The sequence below is a fragment of the Doryrhamphus excisus genome, chromosome 10 (genome assembly GCF_030265055.1).
Source record: "Doryrhamphus excisus isolate RoL2022-K1 chromosome 10, RoL_Dexc_1.0, whole genome shotgun sequence".
Taxonomy (NCBI): Eukaryota; Metazoa; Chordata; class Actinopteri; order Syngnathiformes; family Syngnathidae; genus Doryrhamphus; species Doryrhamphus excisus.
The window spans coordinates 2,820,049-2,835,661 of NC_080475.1; the positions used below are offsets into that span (position 1 = coordinate 2,820,049).

A 15,613-nucleotide genomic window follows, 5' to 3' on the forward strand; every position below is an offset into this window, starting at 1 on the left:
GCAACTTGCTATTTATACCCGGCAGAATTCAAAAGACAACAGGTTGATTCTCAGGAGGTATTTACCATCCAAGGCTATCCTGGGGCCTGAAATGACTCCACACTGTGTGGCCGACATGCTAACCACTCGGCTACCGTTTAGCAATATCATAAATATTGTACTTAGCAGCCAGTACAGAGGCTAATAGTACTCCAAAATTGTCCATAGGTATGAATGTGAGTGTGAATGGTTGTTTGTCTATATGTGCCCTGTGATTGGCTGGCCACCAGTCCAGGGTGTACCCCGCCTCTCGCCCGAAGACAGCTGGGATAGGCTCCAGCACCCCCACAACCCTTGTGAGCATAAGCGGTAGCGAATTAATATCTACTATATTGGGTAATATAAGTATAAAGGTGACTATAGGGGTGCTATTTCATGTCTAGAGGGCTCTAATAATGTTACAAAACAGGAATTCACTCATCACGGACCAGCTAGCTGTGATGAACTGTACATGTTTTATGATCAGTTTGAAACAGTTTGACCCTGGAACTGACTAGAACTGATGTTTACCCCGCCTCTTGCCCGAAGACAGCTGGATAGGCTCCAGCACCCCCACGACCCTTGTGAGCATAAGCGGTAGCAAATGAATGAATGAATATTTACTATATTGGTTAATCTAAGTGTAAACGTGACTATAGGGGTGCTATTTCATGTCTAGAGGGCTCTAATAATGTTACAAAACAGGAATTCACTCATCACGGACCAGCTAGCTGTGATGAAATCAGTCTGAAACAGTTTGACCCTGGAACTGCCGACCAGTCCAGGGTGTACCTCTCGCCCGAAGACAGCTGGGATAGGCTCCAGCACCCCTCACGGATAAGCGGTAGAAAATGAATGAAGGAAATGCGACTTATGTATGTTTTTTCTACTTAATTATGCATTTTTGGCCTTATACGAATTATACACCAGACCGACTTATAGTCGAGAAAATACGGTAATCACGTATGCTCACTAAGATTATCACTGGTGGATGAAGTGGGATGCCCACTGATGGCACGAGACTGCAACAGAACTACAATACAAAGATCAACTATTGGACAATGGTGATGGAGGTTATGTTGATTAATTCACTGCATGGCCAGATATGGAGTTAAAGCACATACAGTATATACATAAACAATATTAAATATAGCACCTTATGGGGGTAGCTTGGGAAAACACAAAGGTCTGTGTGTGTTTATAAACCAAGACAGTACTTAAAACAATCCCTTGAATTAAAATAAATCGACAATGTGTGCTCCAGACTGGATGATACATGAATGTGATTAATCGGGTCAAAGTGAAGGATTAATGCGGTTAAAGTAAACAAGAGCAGATGCCTTCTCGCCTCAGCCAAATGATGCCCACTAAAACCAGACAGCTATAGAATAAACACAAGTTTCAGCATCCCTCATCAGTAAACTGCACTTGCTCAGTGGTGCGTTCATGTGTCATCTGTTGTTAGCAACACCCGCGGCTAATTATTAATGTGGCTCTGAAGGCGTAAGTTAAGCATTAAGGAACATATGTGAAAGTTCTAAGCATACCTTGTGGGGGGCTTTGAGGAGCCTGTGGACACCAGCTATCTGATTTATGAGAGGAAGATCTTCCCTGAAGGTGTACACAGGAGCTCTGCTGGGCTCCGGGAAGTTGGTGCTGTTGAATGGATCAGTATCATCTAAGAACTGGACCCGGCACACAAACGTAGCCATGATGTCGTCTCCATGCAAGGCCGTCTGAGGGGATCAAAACAGCGGATGATTCCAAAACAGAGCGTCCCTCCTTGCTATCCCTCTTGGATCTTCTTCCATGCGGTGCAGCCACACCACCTCCACGGATGAGGACTGTGGACACGGCGGGGTCCGAGGATCCAGGCTTCCTCTCTGTGTGTCTCTTATTCGGCGAACGGGGACATTGTGAGCGGTTGTGGTGCTGAAGCAATGCCGCACTTGGAGGTCTTGGTCTAGAGAGCGATGCACAAGCGTGAACTGTCACCGGGAGAACAGGCAGCCTTGGCCGGGACGGGACGGCTCATGTTACGGGCGTGGCGGCTCCCTCTAGTGGACAAAATGAAAAGTACATCTTAAATACTTGCCATTACTATATTGTACATACACCTGAGCGGGTGTAAAACATTACATTGTGTTGATATTTGTATTGTTATTACAATAGTTACATTCTGTAACAACAACAATATTATTAGCTTAACTTTTATTATTTGAATTTAAATGCAGGAAAAAGGGAAAAGGAGTAGGAATATGTTTGCAAAGCAATAGTGGCCTCTAGTGGTCTTTTATCGGCATTGCTAGATTATTAAGTGCGTAGAGCAGCTTCCCAACTTTATTGCGCCAAAGCACATATTTTACATTTAATCACCTATTCGCGGGTTAATTATGGTTAATTAGGTACTTGCTGCCATCTAGTGAAAGGATTAATTAATCAATTTATGCACCTAATTTATACTGCTCGTCTGATACTGTGCATTCAGAACGTTTCCTGTGTCCCATCGATATTAAGGGGCCATGAGATCTCGCGAGATTAAAACGTGACGAGATTTCCTGTGTGGAGAAAAGCTGTACACATGTACTACATCCCACAGAAATAGAAAGACAGAAAGCTCACACTCAGACACAAAACACAGAGCACTAAACACGCCGCCATCTTGTGTAGCACAATTTGGCAGCAATGTATAAGCATATATATAAGTAGTCTACAGCCGCCATTTTAATACATTGTGTCCAGAATTTCAGAAACCATCAGTAAAAACATCGAAAGTCGCTATCGAACAAGGTTGGCGGACTCGTACGGCTCATGAGTTTTCTACGTAATGTGGCTTCGTGGTACGTCCGTCAGTGAGTGAAGCATACGACTTACCTCGGGCTCACACTGAATCCGTTGCGGCTGCGGTCTTGATCCGGATTATCCGAATGATCGTACAACGAGGATGTCAATCTTGAGGAACGCTTCCGCCTGTCACGTTTAGGCATGGTTGTGATGCAGACACAGGAGTGGAGTCCAGGTAAAAAAAAAGTCTTTAACTCACAATAAGAGTGGCGTCGTTCCAAAGTGGCAAAAAAGGTAAAAATAGATAATGTAGCAGATAGCATCAAACCTAAAAGTATTCCATTCTCAATGAAGCAGCAAATGAGACAAGCCACACATTCTCCTGAAGGAGCTAATTACTAATCACCAGCAGCTGTGACTGACCAGCTTCCATAGAAATGAAGCAAAGGTGACTGAAAATAGTACAAAACAGGAAGTGTTTGCAAAATAAAACAGGAAATAAGGAGAACCAACACAAAATATTTATTATGACACCGACTCACATTCATACCAATGGACAATTTGGAGTCGCTAATTAACCTAGCATGTTTTTGGAATGTGGGAGGAAACCCGAGTACCCGGAGAAAACCCACGCATGCACGGGGAGAACATGCAAACTCCACACAGAGATGGCCGAGGGTGGAATTGAACTCGTATCTCTTAGCTGTGTGAGGCCTGCACGCTAACCACTTTCAGGCTATCCTACTTTATATTAAGGTTTATTTGGTCTCAAAAAGGGCTGCATGGCTGACGAGTGGTTAGCACGCTGGCCTCACAGCTAGGAGACCCCAGTTCGATTCCACCCTCGACCATCTCTGTGTGAAGTTTGCATGTTCTATGCTAGGTTAATTGGCGACTCCAAATTGTCCATAGGTATAAATGTGAGTGTGAATGGTTGTTTGTCTATATGTGCCCTGTGATTGGCTGGCCACCAGTCCAGGGTGTACCCCGCCTCTTGCCCAAAGACAGCTGGGATAGGCTCCAGCACCCCCACAACCCTTGTGAGCATAAGCGGTAGCGAAAGAATGAATGAATATCTACTATATTGGGTAATCTAAGTGTAAACGTGACTATAGGGTTGCTATTTCATGTCTAGAGGGCTCTAATAATGTTACAAAACAGGAATTCACTCATCACGGACCAGCTAGCTGTGATGAACTGTACATGTTTTATGATCAGTCTGAAACAGTTTGACCCTGGAACTGACTAGAACTGATTGACTCACGACCAGTCCAGGGTGTACCCCGCCTCTCACCCGAAGACAGCTGGGATAGGTTCCAGCACCCCTACAACCCTTGTGAGCATAAGCGGTAGTGAATGAATATCTAATATATTGGGTAATCTAAGTGTAAATGTGACTATAGGGTTGCTATTTCATGTCTAGAGGGCTCTAATAATGTTACAAAACAGGAATTCACTCATCACGGACCAGCGCGAATGAATGAATGAATATCTAATATATTGGGTAATCTAAGTGTAAATGTGACTATAGGGTTGCTATTTCATGTCTAGAGGGCTCTAATAATGTTACAAAACAGGTTTCACTCATCACGGACCAGCTAGCTGTGATGAACTGTACATGTTTTATGATCAGTCTGAAACAGTTTGACCCTGGAACTGACTAGAACTGATTGACTGGCGAGTAGCCCAGTGTGTGCCCCGCCTCTCCCCCGTCTAGGCTCCAGCACCCACTGCAACCCTAGTGAAGATAAGCGGTAGAAAATGAATGAATGGTGTCAAAAACTGTTCAACGTCAATTTGCAGGACATGAAACATTGTTTTTTGATTCCGTTAAATTAATGAAACGTTGGTTGTCCTGTCAGATTTTTGTTATTTTTGTAGAATTCATGTTAAAATCTCATGTATGGTCTCATCTTGTGAGTTAAGCATCTCATTATCATGACTTTTTGCCATTAATGGCAACCAAATATGTCAACAAAAGTCATGGAATATTATTCTGTCCTATTGTGTCAATGTGTTAAAAACAATACTAGCACTATCACACCAGATAGTTGTACTAGTTGTACGGTTTTTGCTGAGACGGTGATTACCAAACCTCAGAAGTGTCACCCTGTACACTAAATACCATTAAAACTGAATGCATTCCTATAAAGTTTAGAGCAAAGAGCAAAGAGCAATAACTCATCCTATGTTGTGCTGCTGTGCTTTTAAAGGTGTGTCACCTCCATCCCGATGCTCCTTTGTCAATCGATAACAGAGCTCCACTATATAACTTGGAGACATCATTTACATCCCAAGACTCCCAAGACTCCCAAGACCAAGATCATGAAGCTCCGAGTCCCCAACCAGGGCCTGGATGATAGGATACTGTCCCATAAGCAGCTGGACCAGCTGGAGCATGACGAGGCCGGGGACAGACCCAAATGGGACAACAAGGCTCAGTACATGCTGACCTGCGTGGGCTTCTGCGTGGGACTCGGAAATGTCTGGCGCTTCCCCTATTTGTGTCAGAGTCACGGAGGAGGTGGGTGACCACTAGTACACTTCATGATTACAGTTTATATGGTGGTCATTTCAACAAAAGTATATAATAATTATGTGTGTGTATATTAGGGATGATATCAGCATAAAAATTCCCATATGTGTTTATTCCAACACATATGGGAGATTATGTCTAAGAGTTGGACAATATTAGCAAAAAAGCCAATATCAGACATCCCTATAGTGCAGGGGTGGGCCGCATTAAGTTAACTAAATTGTCCAGGGGGGGGCCAGAATATATATTTAACACATACACTATTTTATGCTTATAATTTTCTTTGATTATTTGTATAATTTTATCTGTAAAAGCTGTATGTTCCTTTTTTTCAGGAGCACTTTAAACATCAGACCATTAATAACGCTTGGTGGGCCGCATGTGGCCCCTGGGCCATAGTTTGCGCACCACTGCTATCGTGGATATATTTCTTAATTTTTCCTTTTTTTTATTACTTAATTTTTAAACATTAATAATGCTTTAAAGTGCACTGGCACATCAAACTATTTTTTATATATATATTTTTTCATATACTATTTTTTATATATATTATACTATATATTTTAAATTTATTTGTCTATTTATATAATTATATATTTTTTATATATTACTTAATTACATTTATTTTATTACATTTAATTTTACAGTTTTTTAATTATGATTTTTATTATTATTTTTTTTTACTAAATAAGACATCCGACTTGCAAGTCATGTTGCCAGTTTGTATTTTAAAAGTTGAAATACTTAGAAAGCAACTGGTGGGCCCGATTCAAACACTTAGTGGGCCGCATTTGGCCCCCGGGCCGTAGTTTGCGCACCACTGCTATAGTGGATATATTACTTAATTTTTCTTTTTTTATTTACTTAATTTTTCAACATTAATAAGTGCACTGGCACATCAAACTATGTCATTTAATTTTACATTTTTTATTATTAATTTTATTAATTAAAATATTATTAATATTCTATTATTTTTTCTTTTTTGATTACTTAATTTTTCAACATTGATAATGCTTTAAAGTGCACTAGCACATCAAACTATGTCATTTTACAGTTTTTATTATTAATTTTATTAATTAAAATATTAATATTCTAATTATTATTTTTTCTTCTTTGATTACTTAATTTTTCAACATTAATAATGCTTTAAAGTGCACTGGCACATCAAACTATGTCATTTAATTTAACTGTTTTTTTAATTATTAATTGTATTAGTTAAAATATTTTGACTATTATAATTATACATTTTTCTTTTTTTATTACTTAATTTTTCAACATTAATAATACTTTAAAGTGCACTAGAAAGTATATTGTATTAACATTAGATAGCTACCTACAGAAATTGCTGGAACGTTATTGGCTCTTGGCCCACCATTGGAGGATACATATCTGCAATATTGCACATAATTTTTAATTTTTTTTGTCCTCAAACTCGTCAGATGATGAGTTATTGTCCCTTGGCATGACAATGATCCCAATCTTATATCCATAATCTTACATCTATAGTTGGCTAATAGTGCCAAGTCCAAATAAGTCATATTGATATACTCCTATTCTGTAAACAACAGTATTATGCAGCTATTAAATATAAAAATATGATTTATCACTTATTCTTATGCTATGATATACCGTCCATGTGCGAACAAACTGAACCATAAAGTCCGTCCAATCTAATCATTTAAACTTCCCTCTTGGAGATAATATAGATATACATCATGTAGTATATGGAGATCCATGTATGTGGTATTGTAGTCTTTTTCCAAGTACTAAGCTGCTGATCCTGCAAGAACTGTACCCTCACTGTAAGATAAGAGCGTTTATATTCTCTACAAGGCTGACATTCTTGTAAAGTACACGTGGCCGGCATTGGTGGGTTGCATCACAAAACAGGCCGCATCAGCTGTCTGTTTTTATGTACGCATGTGTCATGTTATATGATAGGAAGTATAGAACAATATTGGACCGTGACCCCACACAAAAAGCGACTATTCGAGCTGCTAAAGTCCCAAAATTTGCGTGACACGGTGGTCGAGTGGTCAGCGCGCAGACCTCACAGCTAGGAAACCCGAGTTCAATTCCACCCTCGGATATCTCTGTGTGGATAAGCGGTAGAAAATGAATTAATTAATGAGTTTATATTGTGGCTAGAGAGGCCTCACCCAAGTTCGATTCCACGCTCGGCCATCGCTGTGTGGAGTTTGCATGTTCTCCCCGTGCATGCGTGGGTTTTCTCCGGGTACTCCGGTTTCCTCCCACATTCTAAAAACATGCTAGGTTAATTGGCGACTCCAAATTGTCTATAGGTATGAATGTTATATATTATATATTCCTGCCGCAAGGCATGCTGGGTAGTATATATCAATTAGGTTGTCAGAGAAGTAAACAAGGAGGAGTTAACATACTTTTGATATCCAATGTTTTAATGTTCATAGTTTATATTGTGGCTGCACGACGATCGAGTGGTTAGCGCACAGGCCTCACCCAAGTTCGATTCCACCCTCGGCCATCTCTGTGTAGAGTTTGCATGTTCTCCCCGTGCATGCGTGGGTTTTTTTCCGGGTACTCCGATTTCCTCCCACATTCCAAAAACATGCTAGGTTAATTGGCCACTCCAAATTGTCCATAGGTATGAATGTGAGTGTGAATGGTTGTTTGTCTATATGTGCCCTGTGATTGGCTGGCCACCAGTCCAGGGTGTACCCCACCTCTCGCCTGAAGACAGCTGGGATAGGCTCCAGCACCCCCGCGACCCTCGTGAGGAAAAGCGGTAGAAAATGAATGAATGAATGAATGCAGAAAACAGACGAGTGGTTAGCACACATGCCTCACAGCTAGGAAACCCGAGTTCAATCCCACCCTCGGACATCTCTGTGTGGAATTTGCATGTTTTTCACATGTCAAGGGTGTCCAGGGGGTACCCCGCCTCTGGCCCGAAGACAGCTGGGATAGGCTCCAGCACCCCCGCAACCCTCGTGAGGAAAAGCGGTAGAAAATGAATGAATGAATGAATGAAATAAATCTTTCTTGCAGGGGCTTTCATGATTCCCTTTTTAATCCTGCTGGTCCTTGAAGGCATCCCACTTTTGCATCTTGAGTTCGCCATCGGTCAGCGTTTGAGGCGAGGCAGTTTAGGAGTTTGGTCCTCCATTCATCCCTACCTAAGTGGGATTGGTGAGTGACGCTTTGGCCTCGCACCAAAGTTAAATTCCCCCCCGTTAAGGTCTTATTATCTTCTTGCAGGTATCGCCTCCATGTGTGTTTCTCTAACCATCAGCCTGTACTACAACACCATCATTGCTTGGATCCTTTGGTACTTCTTCAACTCTTTCCAAGAACCTCTACCTTGGAGCTACTGCCCGATGAATGACAACCTAACAGGTAACGTAGAAGTTCCACCACAAGATGAAATCCAAGACATGCCATTCTTACAGGCCTGGTCTCGGAGTGTGAAAGGAGCTCCCCCGTGGACTATTTCTGGTACAGAGAGACTTTAAACACAACCGCGAACATTATCAATGATGGCGGCATACAATGGTGGACGTTGCTATGTCACATATGTGCCTGGTCCGTGCTATACATCTGTATTGTACGTGGTATCGAGACTACAGGGAAGGTAAGGCGTATATTTATAATGACATCAAATGATTATCTATATTGATACTAAAGATGATATATTTATCTTGAAGGCCGTGTATGTGACGTCAACACTTCCTTATGTGGTGTTGACCATCTTTCTGATCAGGGGATTGACCCTGAAGGGATCTTTGAGTGGGCTCAAGTTTCTTTTCACACCGAATGTAAGTTCATTCATTCATTCATTTTCTACCGTTTATCCTCACAAGGGTGCTGGAGCCTATCCCAGCTGTCTTCAAGCGAGAGGCGTACAGGTACACCCTGGACTGGTGGCCAGCCAATCACAGGGCACATATAGACAAACAACCATTCACACTCACATTCATACCTATGGACAATTTGGAGTCGCTAATTAACCTAGCATGTTTTTGGAATGTGGGAGGAAACCGGAGTACCAGGAGAAAAACCACGCATGCACGGGGAGAACATGCAAACTCCACACAGAGATGCCCGAGAGTGGAATTGAACCTGGGTCTCCTCGCTGTGTGGCCTGCGCACTAACCACGCATATAACCAAAATAACTTAAAAAAAAAACCCCAACATATTTTCAATATTATTCTGCGTCATTGATCACCATTATCATATTATATCACATTATTTTTCGAGCAAGTGCAAGTGACAGGAAGAAAAGCTCTGACTCACTTGGGGAGAAGTCCTTTGGCGCCACCTGTTGGTTTGCTTTGTCTAAATTTCCAGAGCTTTTTTTGCTGTTAATAAAAGTGGATAGCGCACAGACCTCACAGCTAGGAGACCCGGGTTCAATCCCACCCTCTGCCATATTTTGTGGAGTTTGCATGTTCTCCCTGCATGCGTGGGTTTCCTCTCACATTCCAAAAACATGCTCGTTTAATTGGCAATTTTAATCAGATTAATCACAGTTTTAAATAAATTAATCATGATTAATCACCACTCGCAACTACAGGTATGTCGGAAATATGACAATTTTTAAATTAAATACTGTGATAAATAATGATAAATTAGGGCTGCATGGCGGATGAGTGGTTAGCGCATAGACCTCACAGCTAGGAGACGACGGTTCAATTCCACCCTCGGCCATCTTTGTGTGGAGTTTGCATGTTCTCCCCGTGCATGTGTGGGTTTTCTCCGGGTACTCCGGTTTCCTCCCAGGTTAGGTTAATTGGCAACTCCAAATTGTCCATAGGTATGAATGTGAGTGTGAATGGTTGTTTGTCTATATGTGCCCTGTGATTGGCTGGCCACCAGTCCAGGGTGTACCCCGCCTTTCACCCCAAGACAGCTGGGATAGGCTCCAGCACCCCTGCGACCCTTGTGAGGATAAGGAATTGAAGAATTGAGGAATTGAACCATGGTCTCCTTGCTGTGAGGTCTGCGTGCTAACCACTCGACCACCATGCAGCCCAATTTAATAATACTAAACATGTTTTTGTACTTCCTCATTGTATTAAATGAAAAGGTACCGCGGCTATTGTTTACTTCCTGTATACTGTATATTATTGCTTGTGCAATGAAATCAATGATTGCAGTGTTTAAGCTATATATATATATATAATCATAATAACGAATGCAAACATAACGACATCGATGTTAACTTACTTCCAATGTGCAGCTTTCAGAGCTGGCGAAGCCCGCAACGTGGATGAACGCAGGCGCCCAGGTGTTCTACTCCTTCTCTTTGGCGTTTGGCGGCCTCATCTCCTTCTCCAGCTACAACTCGGTGCAGTAAGTATGGATGCCGATTGGATCCATGCTAACAACACGGTTCTAATGTAACGCCTGCTGTTATACGCTTCCAGTAACAACTGCGAACAGGACGCGGTGATCATATCCATCATTAACGGCATCACGTCGGTGTTCGCCGCGACCGTCATCTACACAGTCATCGGCTTCCGGGCAACGCAACGATTTGACACGTGCATTGCTGGGTACATGGCATTCTCACACTTTTAACGCTTTTCTATACCAGCTTATTTTATTCATATGTGTTTGACATTCCAGGAACATCCTGACACTACTGAACACATTTGATCTTCCCGAGGGCTACGTCACTGACGGCAACTATACAGAAGCTTTACGACATCTCAATGCGACATATCCAGATGTTGTTCAAGGGCTGGATCTGAGTGGCTGTGATTTAAATACCTTTCTCAGTGAGGTAACTACTCATTGGCTCTCTATAAGACTACTGTAGAACATGTAAACACCAATATCCCTCAGGTCAGGCTATTGGAATTCAAGCTAAAGTTTCACCTAAAACAAAATTAGGACTGTCCAATTTTAATCAGATTAATCACAGTTTTAAATGAATTAATCATGATTAATCACCATTCGCAACTACAGGTATGTCAAAAATATGACAATTTTTTAAATTAAATACTGTGATAAATAATAATAAATTAGGGCTGCACGGCGGTCGAGTGGTTAGCGCATAGACCTCACAGCTAGGAGACGAGGGTTCAATTCCACCCTCCCTCACCCACTCCTTACCCACAGTGTGATTGAACCTGTTGGTTTGCTTGTCTAAATTTCCAGAGCTTTTTTTGCTGTTAATAAAAATACCATTGGGCTGCACAGTGTTTGAGTGGTTAGTGGGCAGACCTCACAGCTAGGAAACCCGAGTTCAATTCCACCCTCGGGCATCTCTGTGTAGATAAGCGGTAGAAAATGAATGAATGAATGAGTTTATATTGTGGCTAGCAGGCCTCACCCAAGTTCGATTCCACCCTTGGCCATCTCTGTGTGGAGTTTGCATGTTCTCCCCGTGCATGAGTGGGTTTTCTCCGGGTACTCCGGTTTCCTCCTACATTCCAAAAACATGCTAGGTTAATTAGCGACTCCAAATTGTCCATAGCTATGAATGTGAGTGTGAATGGTTGATGCTTGAGCCTATCCCAGCTGACTTAAGCGGGGTACACCCTGGACTACTGTCCATCATCATTGACACTCACATTCAAACTTATGGACAATTTAGTCTTCCCGATCTCCTGACAGTGTAGCCAAAATGCGGCCCGCGTTCCAGCTCTAAATAAAAGTGATACTGATACCACAGTAAAAAGGTTTTGCTTTTTCTTTGCCTTTTTTGTGAAACTACCCAAAGGTTCTACTGTATTCTAACATAACACAACATTTTTTTGTTTGTTTTAGGGAGTTGAAGGAACCGGTTTGGCATTCATTGTATTCACTGAGTCCATCACTAAGATGCCCTTCTCCCCCCTGTGGGCCGTGCTGTTCTTCATCATGCTCTTTAGCCTTGGACTGTCTTCTATGTTTGGGAACATTGAGGGCGTTATGGTTCCGCTGCAGGACCTCAAGGTTTTTCCCAAGAAGTGGCCCAAAGAGGCTGTCACCGGTAATAAATAAAAAAAAATAATACATTTTTGCACTATATAGAATGTATTATAAATATGTTTTGAATATCGTGTGCTTCCTTCAAGGTGTGACATGTTTGCTGTGCTGTCTGGTGGGCCTGATCTTCGTCCAAGGTTCTGGGAACTATTGGCTTTCACTCTTTGACACCTATGGGGGATCCATACCACTGCTGGTGGTTGGATTCTGTGAGATGGTCTCTGTGGTTTACATATACGGAATAGACAGGTAATATTCATGTACTCTCGTCCATCGCCAGGGTACTTTGGGTTGATTGTGTAAAACGTCATTTTTTTTATGTCAGCTGATATTAAGTTCTCCTCTTGCACCCTTGCGGCATTTCAAACTACACACAGTGATGCAACTTTCATCTTTAGTATTTTTAATTTAAATTATCTTTAAATTATAGTTACATTTAAATTATTATTATTTATTCAAAATTATTTAAATTATTTGTGCAATTTATTGTTTACGCTGTACATATTTATCATCTATTTATTCACCACATTATTATAATTTATTATTATACGTATTTATATTATATTATATTATTTTATTCATATTATATTTATTATTATTATATTATTTATTTCTATTATATTTTATTTATATATATATATAAACATATATAAAATATATATTTTATAATTATATTATCTATCTATCTTCTATCTATCACTCGACCATCGTGCAGCCCTAATTCATCATCATTTATTATTATTTATCACAGTATTGAATTTAAAAATTGTCATATTTCCGACATAACTGTAGTTGCAAATGATGATTAATCACGATCAATTAATTTAAAAACTGTGATTAATATGATTAAAATTTCACAGCCCTAATTTTGTTTTAGGTGAAACGCTTGAATTCCAAATAGCCCGATCTGTGGGATATTGGTGTTTACATGCAAACTCCACAAAGAGATGGCCGAGGGTGGAATCGAACTTGGGTGCTAACCACTCGACTGCCGTGCAGCCACAATATAAACTATGAACATTAAAACATTGCTTATCAAAAGTATGTTAACTCCTTCTTGTTTACTTCTCTGACGACGTAATCGATATATGCTACCCAGCATGCCTTGCGGCAGGAAAATATGGGTGTTTTTTTGGCATGCGCAGAGTGTGCCCACATGGTGCAGTATTTTGTGTGTCGTATGTTTGGAAGACTTTTCTGTACAAGCTACAGATGACTATACATACAACTAACAAATATACTATACAGTACATACAATTAGCATATATTAGCATATATTAGCATATAAAGCATCCCACTTACCATAAATGTGTGTGTGCTCAGGTTCAACGATGACATAGAGTTCATGATCGGACACAAACCCAACATGTTCTGGCAGGCCACATGGAGAGTCATCAGTCCACTCATCATGATCTTCATCCTAATCTTCTACTTCATCACCAAAATCTCCGAAAATCTGGTCTACAAAGCCTGGGATCCTGAATCGGTACCATCACCAATATCACATCTTTTACACCAGGAAGTGATTTGCTCATAACAAACCTGGTGTTGCTACCTTTCAGGAGAAGTTCCCAACCCTGGAGGAGAAGACCTATCCACCTTGGATCTATGTGATCATCTTCATCCTGGCAGGGATCCCCAGCATCGCCATTCCGGTCATTGCTGTGTTTAAGTGTTTGAAGGCAAAGACGACAGAGAAGTTACAGCTCCATCTTCAAATGAATGAACCCAAATGAGCCTGATTCTAATTCTTCTTTTTCATTTCAGCCCACACATTTGTAGGAATACAGGACCTTATGTCTCTTTTATATGTCTTCATGTTAAATGGGCTTGTACTGTAAACGCAGGCTGTTCATGTTGTACAGTTAAGTGTCCAGCAGGGGTCGTTATAGTGACATGGACTCGTGTGCACGTTCTATACCAGGGGTCTCAAACTCAATTTACTTGGGGGCCACTGGAGCTCGGGTCTGGGTGAGACTGGGCCGCATCAGGTTTTCAAAAAAAAAAAACAAAAAAAACAAAAAAATGTAAAAACTTCGCTTTGGTTCCAATTTTCTACAATAAAATCTCGGATAAAACATTCCACTGTTCTCAAATATCTTACTTTTTATTTTTCTACACAAAATAAGATGAAAAATAAATAAACAAATCAAGAATAAAGAAAATAAATCAATCAGTAATAAATAAAAATAATAATAATAAAATGGCAAATAATAAAAAATTAAGAAACCACATATAGTTGGTGGGTAGACAAATTATTTTTTTCAGATTAAAATGAACAAAGCATTATTAGAGCCCTGTAGACATGACAAAACACGACTATAGTCACATTTATACTCTTTTTATTTACAACATATTGCGCAACTGCAGGGTCTTGAGACACATGCTAACTCGCAAACTAGAGAGCTAGCGACCTAAACGGTAGCCTCCAAGTTATTTCCTTTAAATTTAAATAGGCAAAAACTTACCACTTCCACACAGATAGGGAGGATAACTATTAACAGTTATTTAACCTTTAACATGAACATTAATCAAATGTAATATTTTTTTCTGGGTACATGATACCATACAGCATCCATATCAAACTTGCGCGGGCCGCACTAACATTAAACTTTCATATCAAGGTGGGGGGTCTCAAACTGGTGTCCTGCGGGCCACATTTGGCCCACGGGCCATGTGTTTGAGACCCCTGATTTACAACATATTGCGCAACTGCAGGGTCTTGAGACACATGCTAACTCGCAAACGAGAGAGCTAGCGACCTAAACGGTAGCCTTGAAGTTATTTCCTTTAAACTTAAATAGCCAAAAACTTACCACTTCCACACGGATAGGGAGGATAACTATTAACAGTTATTTAACCTTTAACATGAACATTAATCAAACGTAATATTTTTTTTCTGGGTACATGATACCATACAGCATCCATATCAAACCTGCGCAGGCCACACTAACATTAAACTTTCATATCAAGGCGGGGGCCTCAAACTGGTGTCCTGCGGGCCACATTTGGCCCGCGGGCCGCGTGTTTGAGACCCCTGTTCTATACTGTTTAGGTTGAGAGTAATAGGCTCAATAAGCCTTACATATTGTTATTTTTCTATCATGTGACTTATTTCATTGTGTGGATCCAACCGTCATAATCATTTCTATTATCTATTATGTCAAGGATGAAATTATAACTGCAATATGGCATTTTATGAGTAACATGAATAAGTCATGCTTAGTATTGATGTTGCATTCCATGGCTTTTTATTTATTATTGTCCTAATATTGTATTATGGCAATATGCTAACGGAAGAAGCCGAGGCTACATGT

General features: G+C 40.7%; 2 protein-coding genes across 4 annotated transcripts in view; one reads left to right on the forward strand and one right to left on the reverse strand.

Annotated features, from left to right (window-relative positions):
* fhod3b (formin homology 2 domain containing 3b) overlaps positions 1-3,215 on the reverse strand; it is a 125,797-nt gene extending 122,582 nt beyond the window's left edge. For 2 of the 3 annotated variants that reach the window (XM_058083359.1, XM_058083357.1), the window contains exons 1-2: positions 2,893-3,215; positions 1,566-2,075 (exon numbers count right to left, since the gene is read on the reverse strand). In XM_058083359.1, coding sequence (XP_057939342.1) covers positions 1,566-1,730 — 165 coding nt within the window. In that variant the 5' untranslated portion in view covers positions 1,731-2,075; positions 2,893-3,215. The remainder of the gene's footprint in view (positions 1-1,565; positions 2,076-2,892) is intronic. The other variant, XM_058083358.1, reaches the window with a different exon arrangement.
* Positions 3,216-5,127: 1,912 nt separating this feature from the next.
* Positions 5,128-14,032, forward strand: LOC131136487 (sodium-dependent neutral amino acid transporter B(0)AT1-like). Its single transcript, XM_058083361.1, is given in 12 exon segments — positions 5,128-5,326; positions 8,369-8,509; positions 8,579-8,716; positions 8,770-8,951; positions 9,025-9,135; positions 10,561-10,673; positions 10,748-10,870; positions 10,872-11,106; positions 12,096-12,300; positions 12,386-12,545; positions 13,620-13,782; positions 13,859-14,032. Coding segments are annotated over 12 exon segments (1,944 nt in total).
* The last annotated feature ends 1,581 nt before the right edge of the window (positions 14,033-15,613 follow it).